This window comes from Camelus dromedarius, chromosome X (assembly GCF_036321535.1).
Source record: "Camelus dromedarius isolate mCamDro1 chromosome X, mCamDro1.pat, whole genome shotgun sequence".
NCBI classification, from domain to species: Eukaryota; Metazoa; Chordata; class Mammalia; order Artiodactyla; family Camelidae; genus Camelus; species Camelus dromedarius.
This window is the reverse complement of record NC_087472.1, coordinates 33893885-33914386: the sequence shown is the minus strand read 5'-3', so window position 1 is coordinate 33914386 and position 20502 is coordinate 33893885. Positions and strand designations below refer to the sequence as shown.

At 33.8% G+C, this 20502-nt stretch overlaps 1 protein-coding gene across 1 annotated transcript in view; it reads left to right on the top strand.

The window, feature by feature from the left end:
- Nucleotides 1-16917, top strand: part of NUP62CL (nucleoporin 62 C-terminal like) — a 61223-nt gene extending 44306 nt beyond the window's left edge. Inside the window, exon 13 of the mRNA XM_064483178.1 lies at nucleotides 16014-16917. Coding sequence (XP_064339248.1) covers nucleotides 16014-16108 — 95 coding nt within the window. The 3' untranslated portion in view covers nucleotides 16109-16917. The remainder of the gene's footprint in view (nucleotides 1-16013) is intronic.
- Nucleotides 16918-20502: the final 3585 nt, after the last annotated feature.

The following is a 20502-nucleotide window of genomic DNA, read 5'->3' as shown; positions in this document are numbered from 1 at the left end:
TTGTGGTTTTTACTATTCTCTCATCTTTTCTATTGATTTAAAATAAAAATTGGTGGGAAGTAATTTTTACAGACTTTTGCCTAAATATAGAGTATAATGAGACCTCAGTAACTAAGACAAATGGGGGCTGGTAGCCAGAGTTACTGTTTTTAATGATGTACTATGAAAATAATATAAATCTGGTTATTTGGCTTTATAGATTTTGCATTCTCTACATTAATAGAGGTCATCAACCATCAATTCTTCTGCTTCTCCCTTCCAAACATGTCTATATCATCATCATCCATCTTTACTTCCTTCTCTCCTGTGTTAGAAGAAAGAAATGTCCTATTCCTTTCTAATCTGTGTTTTGAATCATCATAGGGAGATTAATCCTTTGCTGCTTTAGTACTAATTATGTGATGGAGAGAGAGTTCTGAGTCAGATAGAATGGATTCAAGTCAAGGTATTATCACTTAATAGTTGTGTGACCTTAATTGTTACTTAATCTCTCTGAGTCTGTATCCTCATTTTAAAAATGAGGAATAATACTTACCTTTTAGGGCTTCTGTAAAGATTAAAAAAGCAACATTATACTTTTCCTTGAGCAGTGCCTGTCCTGTGATTGGTGGTCAGTAAATGATAGCAGCAGAACTGGTTGTCAGAGTTTACAGTATATAGGAGCTGAGGTGGGGAGAATTGACAAGAAAGGTCATGTGGTACAAATGGTAGCCATTAAATTAGGTCTAGAGAAGACAGTTCCAGGTAGATTATCTTTGAAAACCACTTACTTAGAGAAGTTGTAAGAACAGCTGAGATGTGAGAGAATGAACATCAGTGGCTGGAAGATACTGAGGAATGAGTTTATACAAGGTTTGACTCAGTTGTCTTACTGTCTGTTGCATATTTTCCTACAATGAGCAATGCTTCTTCTGTGGAGTTGGGGGGATGTCAAAATGTAATTAAGTAAAGAAAGATTATAGTGAATTTTTTTTTCTCTTGGCTGGGATCCTCTTTGTCATAAGTGAAAACTCAAGGCTCTCAGCCAGTGTTTTCCTACTAATAAATTAAGGTTGTTAGTGCTACAAAGAACTTACTTTATGCTATAATGAAGAAACTGTGGTTCAGAGAGGTTAAATGACTTCCCTAAGAATACACAGTTCATTAGTGGCAGAGTTAGGACCAGAATCCAAATTTCCTGATTACCAGAACAGTATTCTTTCTACTGGTGTGCTCTTAAAACAATTATAATGTAGGCATCACTCGATATAAAAACAAATCTTAATCATGTACCTAACAGTAGAGGACATGGATTGTCAGAGTATGATAATGGTAGTACTTGGGTAGAATGTAAGTTCTAGGTGCCTAGGTCAAGTTCTCAGTCAACACAGGATAAAAAAGAGTGAGACAATGGAGAGTAATTATTACTGGGAGTTACTTTTCTGCTAAAAACTCAGTTGAGCACAAGAGGCAATGAGAACTCATAGAGGTTCTCAAATGAGACAAGAGAGGCCGTGATAATAGAAAGAAACCCTGGTCATTCTTGATACTGTGGGCTCCTTTTTGCTGTTCCCACCCAAGGAACCTTTTCCTTTTCCTATCAGAAAATGACATGATCAAGTAATGGAGAGTGGCAGGATTTAATTATCCTGAGAGGTTTTTTGTTATTGTTGGTTTATTTTGCTTTTTAATAGTTAATGGGATCGTGTCTGCTGAAATGGTCTGACGAGAAGTTTTAAGGTTAAACTTCTCAATAAGTCTAGTTGTTTACATCCAAATAATAGTGAGAGAAAAGCTAATAATGCATGTGTTATTTTAACAATAGAAATAATGTAATTTTTTTACTAAAGGAAATACATAACTAAGGTTTTTTTAAAAAATGATTTTAAGTAGGGGAGGATATAGCTCAAGTGGTAGAGCACATGCTTAGCGCATACCAAGGTCCTGGGTTCAATCCCCAATACCTCCTCTGAAAATAAATAAGTAAACCTAATTATATCCCCCCCAAAAATACATAAATTTTTTAAAAATAAAAAAATGATTTTAAAGTCAAAATCTATTTTAAAGGGGTTCTGGGAAATATTTTTATGGTTTGATATCTTTAATGACAGTACAGTTTTTTCTGCCATAAAACATAATTAATGCTAATAGGATCATATATTTAACTTAAAAATTAGCTTATCTTTAAATGTGACTTGAAAATCATACATTACTCTTTAAATATGTTAAAATATTACACTGTCCAATTAACTTTTTAATATCCATGAGTAAATAGAGAACCAGGCCCCTTTCTTCCTCTAACCTACATAGAACTGACTGTGATGGAACCAAGCTAGAAAGGATCAGAGATAAGTTTAAGAGTATTGAATGAGGAGGTGTCTGAACTGGTGTTGACCAGTGTTCAAATTTGATATTTATCCATTGTTTAATATTATATATGCCTCTTTTCCTCATGATTAGTATAAATAATTGAGAGTTAATAATAACTATGATCAAATACCAGTTCCCTCTCTTGTCTTTCCCTTTGTACAAATTTACAGCATTATTTTGAGGTTGGCTTCATGGCAATGCTGCAGTCACACATCTGTCTTCTCAGTTGGCAGTCATGGAAACTGCAGCAACTCCAGCTCTGCTGGGACCACTTATGACAGAGTTGGCAATCAATCTGAACCAATTTATTATTCATTTTAAATATATGGAACTAATTCTTTTAGGAGAGGGAGGTAGGGGAGAAGGATAGGCGTTTTTTGTTTTTTCATATACCAAACCTTGTTATGTCTGTTAATATTTATCAAATACTGTAATAAAGGGATGGGCAGTGGAAAATCTTTTACTTGTCATTTAAAAGTTCTTTGAGTATTTTCATGGCACTTTGCTTCTTTCATGAAGTGTCCCAGAGCTTCATGGCTAAAATATATTTCATCTGTAATCACTGCAGTCTTTTATGAGTTAGAACCCCATAATCATTTAATGATGGCTCACAACATTTAGACTATTATTGGTAGAAAGAGAAGAATCCTTAGAGTAACTAAAAATACCATAAGGAATTTTGTGATATTTCTACAAGATAGTCCTATTAGCACTGTTCTATGAACACCTTGTTTATTTATTTTTGACATAAAGCATTCTTAGTCATCTAGCATGATGCCTCTAACTCTTGCATAAAATGCCTTCAGGATCATCTTAGAGAAACAGCTTTTTGCGATATGTCAATCATCCTTCATTTTTACCCAGTGTTAATATTTATTGTTTGAGGGATTATTTTAAATTAGATTTTTCAGGGCTGGGTATGTTTTTATCTTTTTTAAAAAACTTGAGATATATTTGACATATAACATTATATTGGTTTCAGGTATACAACACAACAATTTGATACTTGTATACATTGCCAAATGATCACCACAATAAGTCTGGTTAACATCCGTCACCTTACATAATTACCCCCAAATTTTTTTTCTTGTGATGAGAACTTTTAAGATCTACTCTCTTAGCAACTTTCAAAGATGCAATACAGTATTATTAACTATAGTCACCATGCTGTGTTTTTTTTAAGAAGCTTTGGTCCAGATAACAAATGCTTTAAAATGTTTTTACTAGTTACTTTCAGCCCTCTCATATCTCAAGAGTATCAAATGCTGAGATGCCAAAAGATGCTTTTGAATTCCAATTAAAGTGTTGTCTTCCTATTTCATCTTCTACACTAGAATGTGATTTACTAATCGAGGTGATTTCTTTTACCTCCTCTTTTTCTGAAACTCTTTGGGAAATCTTGGTGACATTGGTTGATCAATGAGGTCATCTCTTGTGTTCTGGAGTATGATGTTCCACTTCAGATACTTGAGAGGAGAATGCTCCTGATCTGCCAGAGACGTGGCAACAACACAAAGACTCACTTTAAGGGTCTTTTAAGCTCAATAGAGACAGGTACTTACTTGCTTCCTCTCATTTCAGTTAATTGAACGGTACTTTATGTCTTTCCATTGTTTAATGAGCTACCTGCTCATCTCTGCTCCCCTTTACAGACAAGATAGATTTATTGTCACATCATCATTCCTTGATTCTAAACAATTTCTTGTAGGTTAGATTAGAGTGCTAAGATTAAAAATGATCAAGTCTTCAGTTTCTGTTAGGAGAGAGTGTGCGATGGTTAACATTCTCAGAGCGCCTCTTCCAAAACTTCCTTTCTATATGTAAATCCAGATTTGAAATACACTCAATACATCTGCAAAATTAGATTTCTCACTAATCCTACTTATGTACATTTTGTGCCCAAGTGAATTTCCTCAAGCTGGAGAGCCTCCCCAGATGAATTATATGTAACATGATTTAAATCACTCCCAAATAGCAGAATTTATATTGTTTGTGAGACACACAGATTTTTCTCCAAAGCAATTTTCTTCCTGTTAGTGACTAAAAACTATAAATATGCTGGAGCCTTGCTATAATGCTGTTTTGGGGCCCATGCTCTATGGCCACCTCATAGATAAAGTGGCCTGATAGTATTTCACCAATGAAATGTCCCCAGTTGGGACTCAGATAGGCATGCCTTATTTTGAGCACTTCAGTGTTTGAAGGGACAACAAATAGTGTTATCCTGTGGTGCCAGTTATTAGCTCAGCCTAGTACTTTTCATTTAAAATTTTCATAGCATCTGACAAACAGATACACTGTAATAGGAAAAGCATTCTTTGATGGGAGTCTGAAGATAGGAGTCCTAATAACAGTTTTCATTAGTTTTGGCCTTTAGGAAGCCGCTGAACCTTCTTGAGTTTTTAGTTATTCTCTTTATCCTAGGATATTGTGGGAATCAAATAAGGTAATATACATAGGCATTTTGAAAACTCAGGTGCTGTATAATGGAATGTGTTCTTTTAGATGCAAGTCAAAACCACAGAGTAGTTGTAACTCTACATACAAAGCACCTACTATGTGCCAAGGTGCCATGTTAATCAGTGTAGGAGGCATAAATATCAATCAATGACATGCACCTCTGCCTTGAATAGGTTCAAAGTGTAGGCATAGGGGGCAGTAAAGAAAAGAGAAACCTAATCTTTAGTTGATTTCCTAGAAGAGGTAGAATTAGAAATGAGACTTGAATAGTGAGTAACATTTCAACAGATGACTGAGGACCACTTAACATGTAATAATTCTATTACCTTATCCCCCTCCCTGCCTCTACCTCTAAGAATCAGGATAATCTTTACCATCTTTTCTTTTTATTCAATTCCTTAAAATGTATTTTTAAATTAATTTTGTGTGAACAGTAGTGCTATATACAGAGTGTCTTGGCATCACCACCTTAATGTATCAGCAGTGAGACCAGGAAGAGAATTCTCATGGCAGAGGTGAGAGCTTTGTACGTCTTTAGAAACACTTTTCTTCCCATCAAACCATAGTTAGCACTAAGAATTCAGGTATATTTATTCTGAGTGTTTCTTTATTTTTAATAAACTGGGAATCTCCTTAAAAGTACCTATGACAAGTGAGAAGATAGTGTTTTCTTTCCCTCCCTCCCTCCTTCCCCCCTCTTCCTCTTTCTACCTTCTTCTCCCTTTTTCTTTGAATGAAAAATAAACCTTAATTAGGTTAAGCTCCTGAGATTTCAAGGTTGCTTTTAAACACCAGCCTAACCTAATATGGAAGTATATACTACAGTAACTAAAACCTTAAAATGTGGCTTTGGCTTAGCAGGCATGCAGCAATGAGGAAACCCATATTGAAAGCTAAAAAGATGGCCATTAAGCAGTGAGAATATATTTGTTAAAACTATTGCCTTACATAAATTTGGGGTCATATTATATGCCTACTGAGCAGGCACTTCTAGAAGAAATTGGGAATCAAAATCTTATTTATATGTGTTAGTGTTTTACACTAATTGAAATTTTTACTGAGGTAATTGTGGATTCACATGTAGTTGTAAGAAATAATGTAGGTCCTGAAGAAATACTATAGAGGCCCTGTTTATTCTTTACCTAGCCTTCCCCGGTGGTAACATCTTACAAAACTATAGTACAGTAAACAACCAGGATATTAACATCAATTCAATCTAACTAGCTTGTTCAGATTTCCCCAGTTTACTTGTGTGTATATATATGTGTATATCTGTGTGTGTGTGTGTGTTTAGTCATATACACTTTTATCACATGTGTAGGTTTGTATATCCATAGTCAAAATACAGAGCAATTCCATTACCACAAGGATTCCTCATATTCCCCTTTTATTGCCACATCCATCTCCCTTTTACCACATCCCCCTACTCCCTGCCCCCTAATTCTTGACAATCACTGATCTGTACTCCCTTTCTAAATTTTGTCATTTCAGAATTCTGTATAAATGGAATAATATAGCATGTAACCCTTTGGAGTTGATTTTTTTTCACTCAGCATAATTCCCCAGAGATTCATCTGAATGTTTATCAATAGTTTGATCCTTTTTGTTGCTGAGTAATTTTCCATGGTATGGATGTACCACAGTTTGTTTGCACATTTACCTGTTTTGGTATATCTGAGATGTTTCCAGTTTTTGGCTACTTTCTGAGTATACATACATAGAATAAAGCTTTTATGAATATTTATGTACAGAATCTTATGTGAATGTAAGTTTTCATTTCTCTGGGATCGATGCCTAAGGGTGCAATTGTTAGATCATATGGTAGTTGCATGCCTAGTTAGATAAGAAACTGCTACACTGTTTTCCAGAGAGACTGTACCATTTTACATGCCCACCAGCAAAATATGAGTTACCTAATTTGTGTGTGTCCTCAACATTTGGTATTTTCACTGTTGTTTTTTTCCATTTTAGCCATTCTCATAGATATGTAGTGATATCATTGCAGTTTTCATTTACATTTCCCTAATGGCTAATGATGTTGAACATCTTTTCATGTGTGTATGTCCCGTGAGTATATCCTCTTTGATGAAATGTTAGTTCTCGTCTTTTGTCCATTTTCTAACTGGATTGTTTTTACTGTTGTTTTCAGAGTGCATTATATATTCTAGATACTAATCCTTTGTTAGCTATGTGTTTTGCAGATATTTTCTCCTATTCTGTAGCTTGTCTGTTTTTCTTAATAGTGATGTTCACAGGACAAAGTTTTTAAATTGTGTCAAGTCCAAGAACTTTTTGTGTAGTCCTATATCTCCCCCCAATTTTCTCCTATTTTTTTTTCCTGCAAGTTTTATTGTTTTACATTTTACATTTAAGGCTGTGATCCATTTTGAGTTAATTTTTGTATAAGACATGAGGTTTAGATCAAGGCTTTTTTTTTTTTTTTTTTGTCTGTGGATATCAAATTGTTTTCTGGAGTCTCTATTCTGTAGATCTGTGTTCCCTCTACTAAAACCACACTGTCTTCGCTATTGTAGCTATATAGCAACCCTTAATATCTGGTGGAGTGATTTCTCCCATTTTATTTTTCTCCATCAAGGTTGTTTTAGCTATTTTAATTCGTTTGAATTTCCATAAAAATTTGCTGGGATTTGGTAGGAATTGCATTGAATTTATAGATCAGTCTGGGGGAGAACTGACATCTTTACTATGTCGATTCTTCTCATCCGTGAACATAATATGTCTCAACATTTATTTTGATCTTCTTTGATTTGTTTCATCAGCATTTGTAATTTTCAGTACCCACATCATGTACATGTTCATTTTGTTTGACTTATACCTAAGTATTTCATTTTATTTGTTGTCAATTTAAATGGTATTGTGTTTTAAATTCCGGTTTCCACATGTTCATTGTTAGTACATAAAAACACAATTTTTATACATTGATCTTGTATGCTTGTGAACTCATTTCTTAGTTCTAGGAGTTTGGGTTTTTGGGGGTTTTTTGTTTTGTTTTGTTTTGTTTTTGATTCCTCGGGATTTTCTACATAGGTAGTTACATCATCCACAGATAGGGATAGTTTTATTTCTTCCTTTCCAATCTGTATGCCATTTATTTCCTTTTCTCATATTGCACTGGCCAGAACTTCCACTACTCTGTTAAATAAGACTGATGAAAGCAGACATCTTTGCTTTGCTTCTGAGTTTACATGGAAAAGCCTTAGTTTAGTCTTTCACTGGAAGTATGGTTTTAGCTGTAGGTTTTTTCGTAGATGCTTTTATCAGATTGAGGTAATTCCACTCTGTTCCTGACTTGCTGAGAATTTTTATCATTAATAAGTACTGGATTTTGTCAAATGTTTTTTCTGCATCAGTTGATACAGTCATATGAATTTTCTTTAACTTGTTGATGTGGTAGATTACATTGACACTTGTTTTTTTTAATGTTGAGTCAACCTTAAACTTATGGAATAAATTCTACTTGTTCTGCTTTCTAGTTCCGTTTAAACATTGTTGGATTTGGTTTGCTAGAATTTTCTTGAGGATTTTTAATTCTTTGAGAGATTTTTAAATGTTCATGAGAGACGTTGGTCTGTAGTTTTCTCTTTTTTTTCGTGCTGTCATTTCCTGACTTTGTTACAAAGGTAATACTGGCCTCTGTTTTTAGAAGAGTTTTTGAAGAACTGGTATTGATTTTTTTTAGGTATTTAGTTGAATTCTCCATTGAAACCATCGGGCCTGAGTATTTCTTTTGGCAGAGCTTTTAAACTACAAAGTCAATTTCTTTAATGCTTATAGGACTATTCAGATTATCTTGGTTGACTTCTCATCATGTGTGGTGCATTTTTACTAAATCATTGAATTTATGAGCATAGAGTTGTTCACAGGATTTTCTTTTAATCCTTTTAATGGCTGCAAGATCTGTAGTGATATACCCTGTTTCATTCCTTTATTGGTGGTTTGTGTTTTCTCTGTTGTTTATTTTTTTCTGTCTTGGTAGAGGTTTATCAATTTTACTGATGTTTTTCTGAAGAATTAGCTTTTTGTTTCATTGATTTTTCTCAGTAGTGTTCCTGTTTTCAATTTCATTGATAACTGTTCTTATCTTTATTATTTCCTTCCTTCAGCTTATTTTGGATTCATTTTGCTCTTTTTTGGTTTTCTTAACTTAAGAACTTAGATTATTGATTTGAGACCTCTCCTTGTCTCTAAAAGTACTCTCTTTTAAGCCTTCCTGATAATCAGCATTTTTTAAACCTCAGTTGTCATCTCTGATCATCAGTTTCACTAATGATTCTCTGACTGTCTGTTATAAAGCTCCTTGTTTACAAACATCTGCACATAAACTATCCCAAAGGCACCTCAAATTAAACTTGTATAAAACTAAACTCATTATCTTCACTCTCTCCTGGGCCTCCCAGATCTGTAACTCCTACTTTTCTTTTTCTTAGCTGATTGCTACTATTTATTCAGGGACTTAAGATAGGTTATTTCAATTTCTTTAGTAAGTAATGATAATTATACTTTTTAAATAGCTCTTGAATTTTTTTTTTTTTATTTTCAGTAGATTCCTGCCACTGCCTTATTTCAGGTCTTCATCTCTTACCTTGAAAGTAGAGTAATTTTATAAGGCTTATGAAAAATATCAACTCCCTGTTCACACCCCATTTCCCACTCCCCAGAAGCATACTCCTTCAGTTATTTTAGATTTTTTTTTTAAAAAACATTTCTTAGTTTCTAAATGCCAGATATACTGTTTCTTTTTAGATTTTCCATTTTAGGCCTTCTGTAGTGACTTCCCAAAATGAGAGGTGAGGATTTAACTCTTTTATAACACTCCCATTCTATCTATCTATTGGTAATATATGTAATAGGTGCTTACAATATGTAAATACATATAATTGTGTAATACATATAATATATATACCATCCCCATTATATATACATACATATATATACACACACATGCACACACACACACACACACACACACACACACATAAGCATACTTTTCTCTCATCTTCCCAATATAGTTATATCATAAATTACACATAGATCAATATTTATTATTTGAATTACTATTGCATAAATGTTATTCACAGTCTGGCCATGTAGCATACTATATTATGTTTTCTTTTATGAGTTTTTGTTTTCCTTTGAATTTTTTCATTGTTTGTTTTGTTTTCTACATACTTAGTAGTAGTTCATTCTCTGACTTCTTGCTTTTACTTTGTCAATTTCACCATCTTGGATTCATTTCTCCCAGAGCCCTCTAATCTCTGATCTACCATCTGAAATTGTTGTTCTCTTCATCTGCTACTCAGCTAGGTTCTCCTTCTATAGCAGTCTTGTGTTCCGTCTATTTCTTTGTTGACTTTCCTGTTTCATGGATCTTACTTGTACTTCCCGTTTTTTGGTTTATTCCCGTGTTTTGATATAGCACATATTCCATCAGTTTCCTGTGAGTACATGGGAAGTACATCTTTTTGAAACCTTGCATGTCTGAAAAGGTCTTTATTCCGTCTACCTTCACACTTAATTGATAATATTGGATGTCAAATTCTTGCTTGGAAATAATTCTCTCTTCAACTATTGAAGGTATTATTCCATTGTCTTCTAGCTTTGAGGGTATTATATTATAATTCCTGAATTTTTGTGTGACCTCTTCATTTTTTTATTTTATTTCTTCTATGGAAGTTTTCAGGGTCATCCCTGCAATACTGAAATTTCAGATGATGTGCCTTAGTATGGGGTTTTTCATACACTGAGCTGGTGTTTGGTGACCCCTTCCAATTAAGAAATTAATTTCTTTTAGTTTGGAGAAATTTTCTTGAATTAGGTTTCTGCTAATTCCCCCCCCCCATGTTTTTTCTGTTAAGAATAAGAAGATTATGGAAATCCTCTTATTCTAATATATGATGTCCCAGACTGATCTAAATTTATTTTCTCTCCTAATTTATCTTAATATTTTTGTGAAATTTTCTCAGATATGTACGGAACTTTTTATTCTAATCCTTCTATTGATCTTTTCTTTCTGCCATAATTTTTATTTTGCAATAACTTGTCATTTTGTTTTATGATGGTATATGTGTGTATGTGTATTAAATGGCATCTGATTCTTATTTCATGGATTTAGTGTCCTCTCTCTGAGGATATTAATGATTATTTAAAATGTTTTATTCTTCCTGGATTTTTTCTTTTAGCTTTCTTTATCTTTCTATTTTGTTTTGATCTTTCTTATGTTAGAGGCTTTCTTCAAATGTGTGGTGATCCTTTTTGTCCATATTGAATATATTTTTTGTTTATATTTAAGAATGAGACACTAAATTGTAGGCAGGGCTTGCTAACTTACTATAAGGTAATTTGGCAAGACCTTTTCATTGGGGGATCTCCAGTCAGTACCTTTAGAATTTTTCTCTTTAGTTGTTCATATTCTCCAGAGAAGAATCTTCTAATTCTTGGCTAGAGATTAATAAGCCTAGTGGTAAGCCAATGTTCTTAGAGCTGTTAAAGAAGGGACTGGGGACTCAATGTTCAGTTTGTAGACTTCTGCTTAATCCCTTACAAACTTTAACTTAATCCCTGTTTTTAGTACAAATTCCCTACTCTCAGCTCTCCCTGGTGTCCCTAATCCAGAGGTCATCTGGTTTACCCTCTCTGAGGAAAAGTCTGCTGGGCTTGGGTAGGGAGAATCACCCAGATGTGTAGCATGTGGTGGAAAAGAGGGGTCTCCTTAATCATTCATATTCCTGCTTTCAGCCCCACTTTCAGCACTGTGAGTTATCTTGGCCTGCTAATTCCAAATCCTTTCTAGGATTCTAGTTACAATTTTCCAAGTTTTGTTCTTATCTCCTTTCTTACTGTCTTTGTCCTTGTGGTTTTATGCTTTTATCTTTTTCTTAAAAAAAATCTCCTTACTATTATTTCACAGGTGTTTGGGAATGCAGCAGCAATAAATGCATGTGTTTAAGTCTTTAACTAGAGACCTTACTGGTCTCCTTTCCCCAGTGTTACCCTGCTCCAATTCACTTTTACATAACTGCCATAGTGATCTTGATATAATAATAATCTGTTCTAATCATCTCTTCAGTAGTTCCCATTGTCCAATTATAAGTTATTTCTTTGCATAATATACAAAGTATCCTGTATAATCTAACCCCTACCTATTTTTCAGCCTCATTTCTTGTTTGCAGCATTACTTTATTAAAATTGAAGTATAGTTGATTTACAGTATTGTGTTAGTTGCAGGTGTATAGCATAGTGATTTGGTTTTTTGGCAGATTATACTCCATTATAGGTTATTCCAAGATATTGAACAGAGTTCCCTATGTTATACACTAAATCCTTGTTGCTTATCTATTTTATGTGTAGTAGTTTGTATCTGTTAATCCTGTACTCCTAATTTGTCCCTCCCCCCTCACTCTTCCCTTTAGTAACCATAAGTTTTTCTGTGTCTGTGAGTAATATTTATGGTTTTGCAAACACCCAGTATTCTTTCCTTCTCCATATTTTTGGATGTTCAGATGACTTTACCTGGCATACCCCACCCCATCGTCTGCCTGGTAGCTGCTCCCATGTCAAGCCATCTCTTCTGTGAAGCCTTCCTTGACTCATCTTTCTAATAGCTTGTTCTATGTACAGTATTGTCAGCGTTTATAATAGTGTAGTTATTTATTTACATATTTGTCTCCCTTACTGGAATTTGTGCTTATTGATAACAGAGATTATATCTTAATTATTTCTGTATCTTCAGAATTTAACAATATGTGACATGAACTTGGGGGCCAGTATACATTTTTAATTTATTTGTCCTCTGATATGTACACAGCACACTGTACTCAGCCTTTGATTGTAAAAGAGATACAAAGCTAACAGACATGTGTACATGAGTATTGTTCAATGTTATTAAATATTCTACATTTTAATTGTTGCTAAATTTTCCATTTTAAGGATACACCATAATTTGTTTAACTAGTACTCCATTGTTATGTTATTAATTCATGTTTCTAACTTTTTGTCCTTTTAAATTGTGCTTCAATGTGCCTAGATATAGCTAAATTTTAGGGTACATCCGTTAAAAGCTTTTGATTATAGTTCCTTCCAAGTAAATTGTACTAATTTATATTTTTGCCACCAGTTCATCAGGTTACCCACTTTTCTGCACTCTTTTCTCTACTGCTTTTGAAATCATCATTACTACCACGACCATCATTGTTATCATTCCTTTCTAAAATTTATAGGTGAAAATAATATTTCTCTTTAATTTGCATTTCTCTGATTATTAGTCACGTTGAGTTTTAAAAGTATTTATAAACAATTTCAATTTCATTTTCTTAGTTGCCTGTTTGTGTCTTTTGACCATTTTTTGTAAGAATATTTTTTCTCTTACTGCCGCAGTTGTTTTTCTTAAAGGAGAAAAAAAGATATACTGTAGCAGTGTTTATGAGAATATATTGCTTCCTTTGACATTGAATTTAATATTATCTAACAATATTTATATGTGTAACTTAAAATAAAAATAGTTATAGTAGAAAGCTGTGTCTGGGTTTAATGACCAAATCTCTGATTTTCATAGCTTTCTATGAAAGTCTTTTAATCTTTACCTAAAATATTTGCAAGCAGACTAGGGTAAAGAAAACATCTGTCCTCTCAACAGAATGCAGCTAGCTAGAAGCAGTTTTACCAGAATCTTTTGAGTTTTACCAGAAGTCATTTTTAAGAAATATTTCAAACATACAAATATGCTATCTTAAACATAGCTGTTCAACTAAAGCTACATACTTGTGCAAATATCATGCCATCCATTTTTAGAACATTTCCATTACCTTCAAAAGTTCTCTCCTGTCTATTTGTGGTTGTCATTCCTACTCTGAACCCCAGGCAACCACTAATTTATTGTCTTTGTAGATTTGCCTTTTCTGGAGAGTTTAAATAGATGGAATCATATTATATGTGGCCTTTTGTGTCTGACTTGATGTTTTCAAGGCTCATCTATGTTGTAACATATATCAGTACTTTCATTCTTTTTTTATTGCTGTGTAGCATTCCAGTATATGGACATACCATATTTTTTATCCATTTATTAGTTGATTGACATTTGTTTTTTATTTCCCAAATATAATTTTGGCTCTTTCATTTAGGTCAATAATCCACCTTGAGTTGATTTTTGTTCATAGTTAGAGGTAGGGGTTCAACTTCATTTCCATGTAGATATGCAGTTGTCCCTATATTGTTTGATCAAAAAGACTGTGCTTTCCTCCATTAAATTGTCTTGGCACCCTTGTTAAAAATGAATTGACTGTAAGTATTAGGTTTTATTTCTGGGCATTCTTTCTGTCCCATTGATCTCTGTGGCCAGCCTATGCTAATACCATACTGTCTTGATTACTGTAGCTTTGTAATAAGTTTTCAAATTGAGTAGTGTAATTCCTGCAATTTATTCTTCTTTTTCAGATTGTTTTGGCTATTCTGGGTCCTTTTTATTTCCACATAAATGTTAAAGCTTGTCTGTTTCTACAAAAATAGCCCATTGGAATTTTCATAGGAATTACATTGAATTTGTAGATCAATTCCTGGAAAACTGACATCTTAACACTATTGAATCTTTCAATCCATAAACATGGAGAATCTCTTCATTTTTTTAAAGATGTTCTTTAGTTTCTCTTAGCAATCTATAAAGTTTTCAGTGTATAGACCTTATAGTTCATTTGGTAAGTCTATTCCTAAGTGCTTTAGTTCTTTGTGATGCTATTCTGAATGGAATTGTTTTCTTAATTTCATTTTCATATTGTTCAGTACAATTACTTTTTTAATAATGTCAAGGGTGTATGGTGTATTCTCCCACAAATTTTGACTGTTAGTAGCATTTTACTTCTAGTATTATATATAATTTAATAAGCCTGCAGAGAACAATCACTGATGCATATCACGGGACCAGAATGCTGGGCAGTTAAATGCCTAGGTGCAGTTTTGACCCTTAAAGAATGAAACTCCTAAAAAATTTAAAGTATGTTAATACAGAAATAGTCCTGAGAATTCAATTTGAAGACATGATAAAATATTTGTGGTAAGGCTCTCTTAATAATGCTGACTTGTGTTTCTTGACATTTCATTGATTTTTGAAATTTTTATAAATGTACTCCTTTGCATTTAATATGTATCAATCAGCAAATTAAGTAGATAGTGCTTATGTTGAGAATTCTGGCCTCAAGTTAATGGTTTGTTGTAGTGCTCATTTGTGATTCTATCACGTTGAAAAATGTTATTTAGGGGGAAAAATTGCACCCTGCAGTTAGTTATTACACTAGAAAGAAGATGTATTTTTGCCAGTTTGTTTTCCTAGCTTTTCAGTAGACAACCATCATTTAAATCATTTGTTTTTAAAAGGTGTGATCTTGGAGAATGCCTGTATGTCATAAGATAGGATGAGGTATTATACTTCAAAAGCTTCATAACATTGGGGCTTTTCCAGCTGACTGAAGAAATTGAAAGTATATTATTTCACATCTTTAGTTTTTCTTTTGTAAAGTTTTTCTTAAAATTTTGGCACCAGTTATTGCTTATCGACCAGTGAGCATTAATGAACACTAAAACAAATGACCAGATTTATTTGTGCATGTTAATAGAAAAACTCAGATCATCACACTTACTTCAACAGCTTATTTTTACTACAGAAAGTTACTGTTTTACACAGTAAAACTAATGGTATTTTGTGTTGCTCTGCTCCTGAGCAAATTTGAGGACCACCAAGTTAAATAAATCATTAGAAAGGAACAGAAATGTGACTATACTCAGTGTACTAATTTGCTTATAGGCAGCAAAGACCTACCAAAATCTACACATTCAATTCAATGACCATCCTGTATAGCACTTTTAGGCTGTAATGAGTAAAAAGCAGTTAACACTTCTCTTCAACCAAACATAGATGTCAAGTAGACTGTTATTTACCTGAAAGCTAAGGAGGCAAATCAAGAACTGTCTTGTCCATTGTATTCATAGTCTCCTACCAGATAGACACATTTTTTCCTGTATTTTCAAATACTCAAAGCTATTTAAATTGACATGTAAAGTTTTGTAAATCACATGTTGAGGGAGAATGTAAATTATTATTATTGTAAATTATTACATTATTGAATGTAAGTTATTATCCCAGGAAATCCAAGGATATTTTGACCTCCAAGTAATGATGCGTGACTTTTCCCTCACAGACATGCTGCAAAGGAAGGTGGAAGAGGTCACAGAGGTTTTCGAGCATCGTCGTCGCAAGGAGCAGGAACGCAATGTCGTGATTGCTTTTGATTGAATGACCATATCTTCAGCATGTTGTTTCTAGGTTATGTATTACCTACAAATTTTGATTGTGTTCATTAGAGTAGTATTTACAGTTATTATTCAATCTTTGGTAGCAATAAAGTGTGTGTGTATTTTTTTCCACTTAAATATTGTGCTACTGAGAATTATACTGTAGTTTGGCTTTAAGTAATAGCAAATCAAAACTATATCAGCCCTTCAGTCTAGGCAGCAACCTATTTGATGTTGACTCCGTGTGTTTAATTCATGTCTTACTTTCCTAGAGTCCATGTTACCACCAGCATACATTCATAGAGAAATGTTTGCCAAAAAAATAGTTGCCAACCAGTCTTTACTGAGTGCCTGTTAACATTCAGCATATAGTGCTAGATACTGTGAAGTCTCTCTCCTCAAAAGAACTTACTGTCTGCTTTGACATAAAATTAATACCTGTCTGTATAAAAGTAATATAGACAGTACAGGGAAGTATGTTATGAATTACAGAAAGTATGCTATAGAAATTCAGAGAAGGAAGGAAATGTTAGGGTGGATTTGGGGCTTGAATTAGGTTAGTTTTAAAAGGGTAAAGTTCAGGCAATTCATTTTTGATGTATGGATAATCTGGTGTTCTACTTGGTTTTAGCAAATGATTTATAGTTGTTAGTTTTGTGTATTTGTTTATCTGTTTTTCAAGCAAAAGCCTTGTTCATAGCTTGATCTCTTGTGTTTCATGTTTTACCTAAGTCGTAAATAAAGGCAGTGCTCTAAAAAAGAAAAGTAAAACACTAAAATAAACTGCTTTAAAGTTTTTGAGTGACTAGAGCTTAGTTGCCTGTAATTACTGAGCTGAATTTCTGTTGTACTGACTGAACATGACCGTCCTGAGGAGAACATATTATGGAAGGAAGACATTTTTGAAATGTTAGTAATTTACATCACCTTATGAGTAAACTAAATATCGGAACTTACATGGGCTTTTTATTTCCAACCCAAACTTCTCAAAGTTGCAGCTTCTAATCAGGTAAGTTTTTCTTGCCTCTCAAAATTAGAAAATATGAAAATAATCCAAAGACTATTTAATTTTATGGATGATTTCTACAGCTTTTGAGTATAATCTTGAGTAATCTTTAATTTTTGAGTCCAATATTATTACTGTTGTTTTCGGAGATTCAACTCTTGTAGTCTGTGCATATTTTAAGTTCTGCATTCAGAAAAGTACATAATATATAGGAGGAAATGCTGGAATTATTCTTGTCCCTTCTTAATTAAGTGGACAGATAATTTCATTTGGAGCATTCTTATCTGTCTATAACGTGAAAAAGTTGGACTATATTAAGGTTTTCCCAACTGGAGGAAACTAGTTTTCATTTCTCTGAAGTTTTGTGACTCCATTATGTCTTTTGACTACCAGTACATGCTTAGTATAAAGTTCCTCAACAAAATAAAGAGGGGACTACAGTACTCCTGTTGACTTTGCACTGGGAGTGTTAGTGTTTTTTCCCCAGGACATAGAAGAGGCAGGTGGATGGCAGTGGCTTCTAGATGAATACAGTAACACTGTAGGTTTACTGGTAGATGTCAGTGTACTGTTTGAAATCTAGAGTCTTGGACTAAGTCATCTCTAAGGTTCCTTCAGACTCTGTTTCTAACATGTGTCTAAAAGAAAAGACATTGTTGGGCAAATATTAATTAAAAGATCAGAAATAACCTATTCTTGCCAGTAATTTGAGGGTTACATTTATGTTAGCTACTGGAGTTTTGAGCCTTTCCTAACCATTGTTAAAGACCAGCTAAGCTATTAGCTGAAGGAGAATTCTTAAATTTGTCGTCCTGACACTTTCCTAGTGCTTATCTACATTTTTTGTCTTTGAAAAAGATGCTATATTTTTTCTCTCTATAACAGCATTTATGCTATCTCATTTGGGGAATTTGAAAGACATGCACAGTTGTTTACTCTTAATATTAGATGAGTGATGCTATCCCTCTTCAAGAGAAGATTTTTGGTTTTAGCATCTTTCATATCTAGAAATTGTAATTGCTTCATAATGTATTCATCAAAAGTCTGCTGTGAACAAAGCACCTAAAAAGGACAAAGTCTGAAAAGATGTCTATGTTAAGGAGGAACTTCTGGCTTAATTAAACTAACATTGTTAAATTGTCAGAAAGACAAATGAGGCATATTTTTCAATTTGTCATAAATACTTCTGAGGCAAAATTGTGAAATTACCTCATGGTAAGATCTCTGTGCCCATGAATAACATCTAGAAATCTCAAAGCTTTTTATATACCATCTGATACCCTTTTGAAGTGGAGCAAGGGATGCCACGGGAAATGGAATAGCTGTTACTCCACAGTTAGTAAATTTGGCAGAGCTAGAAATAGCCTGGTTTTCCTTCTAATACGATTTTCTGAATGTTTATCCCTTGGTACCTACCACTCAGATTGGCTACAGTTAAACACAGGTGAGTAGAGTACTTGCTTATGACCTTGCTTTCTAGTTGTAATTCTACCCCGTGTATGTCTTTTTAGCCACTTATTCTCCACTCATCCCACCTAGTGGATTTGTAATGTAGTGTGTATCACTTCAGTATCAATAGAGTGTATGTTTTATTAGAAGTTATATACAAGTCTGTTGTGGTGGTCAGTGTGATATTTGTTCCACCCTTTGCCACCTTCCCAGGGGACAGACACACTAGCAACCATTTCCTTGTTGATCAGTGTGTCAATTGGACAGTTTGGTCGAGCGGCAGAATGCAGCCCCACCACCGTACAGGATTTACCTGGTGCAGGCTATGATAGGACCCACACTTTGTTTATGCTTAGATTCTGTCCCTGCTCTGTGCCAAAGCCGCAAAGTGGTGCATGTTGGAACTGTATTCATTCACCTGTGTGCTTCAAGAGCACAGTCACTTGCACGTGACAGGTTTTGGATAACTCTAATACATTCTATGACATTTTCAATCTGTTAGAAATTCTCAGGATAGGAAGTACGTCTTCCAGTAACTGCTCTTTGGTCTTATCCTCTAACTTGAGTATGGAAATACAGACAGTTTGAATAAGTCTATACCTACTGGGTAAACTTCAAATATTTGCTCATAGATGGCCACTCTTCAAGTGATTTTAAACCCATTCTTTTGTATAGTACTTTATAGCCACCTTATTCTGAGGGATCATCCCTATTTTATAGATGAGGAAGCTGGCCTAGACCAGCTAAATAAACTTAATGAAACTTACATAGTCTTCTAACTTGCCAAAGTAAAAGTTCAAGTCCAGATTGCCTACTATATTATGTTGTCAATAACTATGAAAACAGAATCCAAGCATCGCGACCTCTTACCCTCCCCCCCAAAACCCATGATCTTTTTCTTCTTTAGCCCTTGGTGATAAAAGAAGGGTTCTCTTTAATTTAAAAAATAATTGACTAGGTGATGTAATCATCTGGTTCAAAATTCAAAGTATACAAGAAGATACAGTGAAAAGTTTTTCCCACCCTGTCCATCTCCATCCAGTTAACCTACTTGGAGTCATTTACTTACTGCTTGTCTGTTTTCCCAGAGGTATTTTATTGCATATACAAGCAAACACACATATATATATTTCTTCTTTTTTTTAAACTCAAATGGAAGCATACTATATGCATTGTTCTGTGGCCTTGCTTTTGCACTAAATATATTTTAGACGTTGTTCAGTAGCAAGCAGTCCATAGAGAACTTTGTCATCTTTAAGATTGCTGCATAGTTTCCATTCAATAGATGTATAACATTTGTGGATATTTAAGTTGTTTCCAATATTTTGTTATTATAAACAATATTGCAGTGAATAATTTGATATATATACTTACTTTCTTGATACATAGAACTGAGGATAAGTTGAATTTTTGTTCTAAAGGGAATGTGCATTTATGATTTAAATTGAATCCTCAAGTTGCCTTCCACAGAGGTTGTACCAATTTATGTTTCTACCAGCAATGTATTGAGGATGCCTATTTCCTCTCAGTCTCAACAAAACAAGTGTGTTCTCCAACTTGTGAGTCTTTGCTAATCTGGTAAGTGAAAAATGTTACTTTAATGTACTTTTAGAAAATAAACTTTATTTTTTAGAACAGTTTCAGATTTACAGAAAAGTTACATAGTACAGCATTCTGTATCCCTCCACTCAGTTTTATTTAGTGTTAACAACTTACATAACTCTGGTAATTTTGTCACACTAAAGAACCTTATTTTTAATTAAAATGCATAGTTTATTCATATTTCCTTAGTTTTTACCAGGGCCCCTTTTCTGTTCAAGGATCCCATCCAGGAGATCACATTACATTTAGTCATCATGTCTCCTTTGGTTCCTTTGGCTGTGACAGATTCTCAGACTTATCATATTTTTGATGACCTTGACAGTTTTGAGGAGTACAGG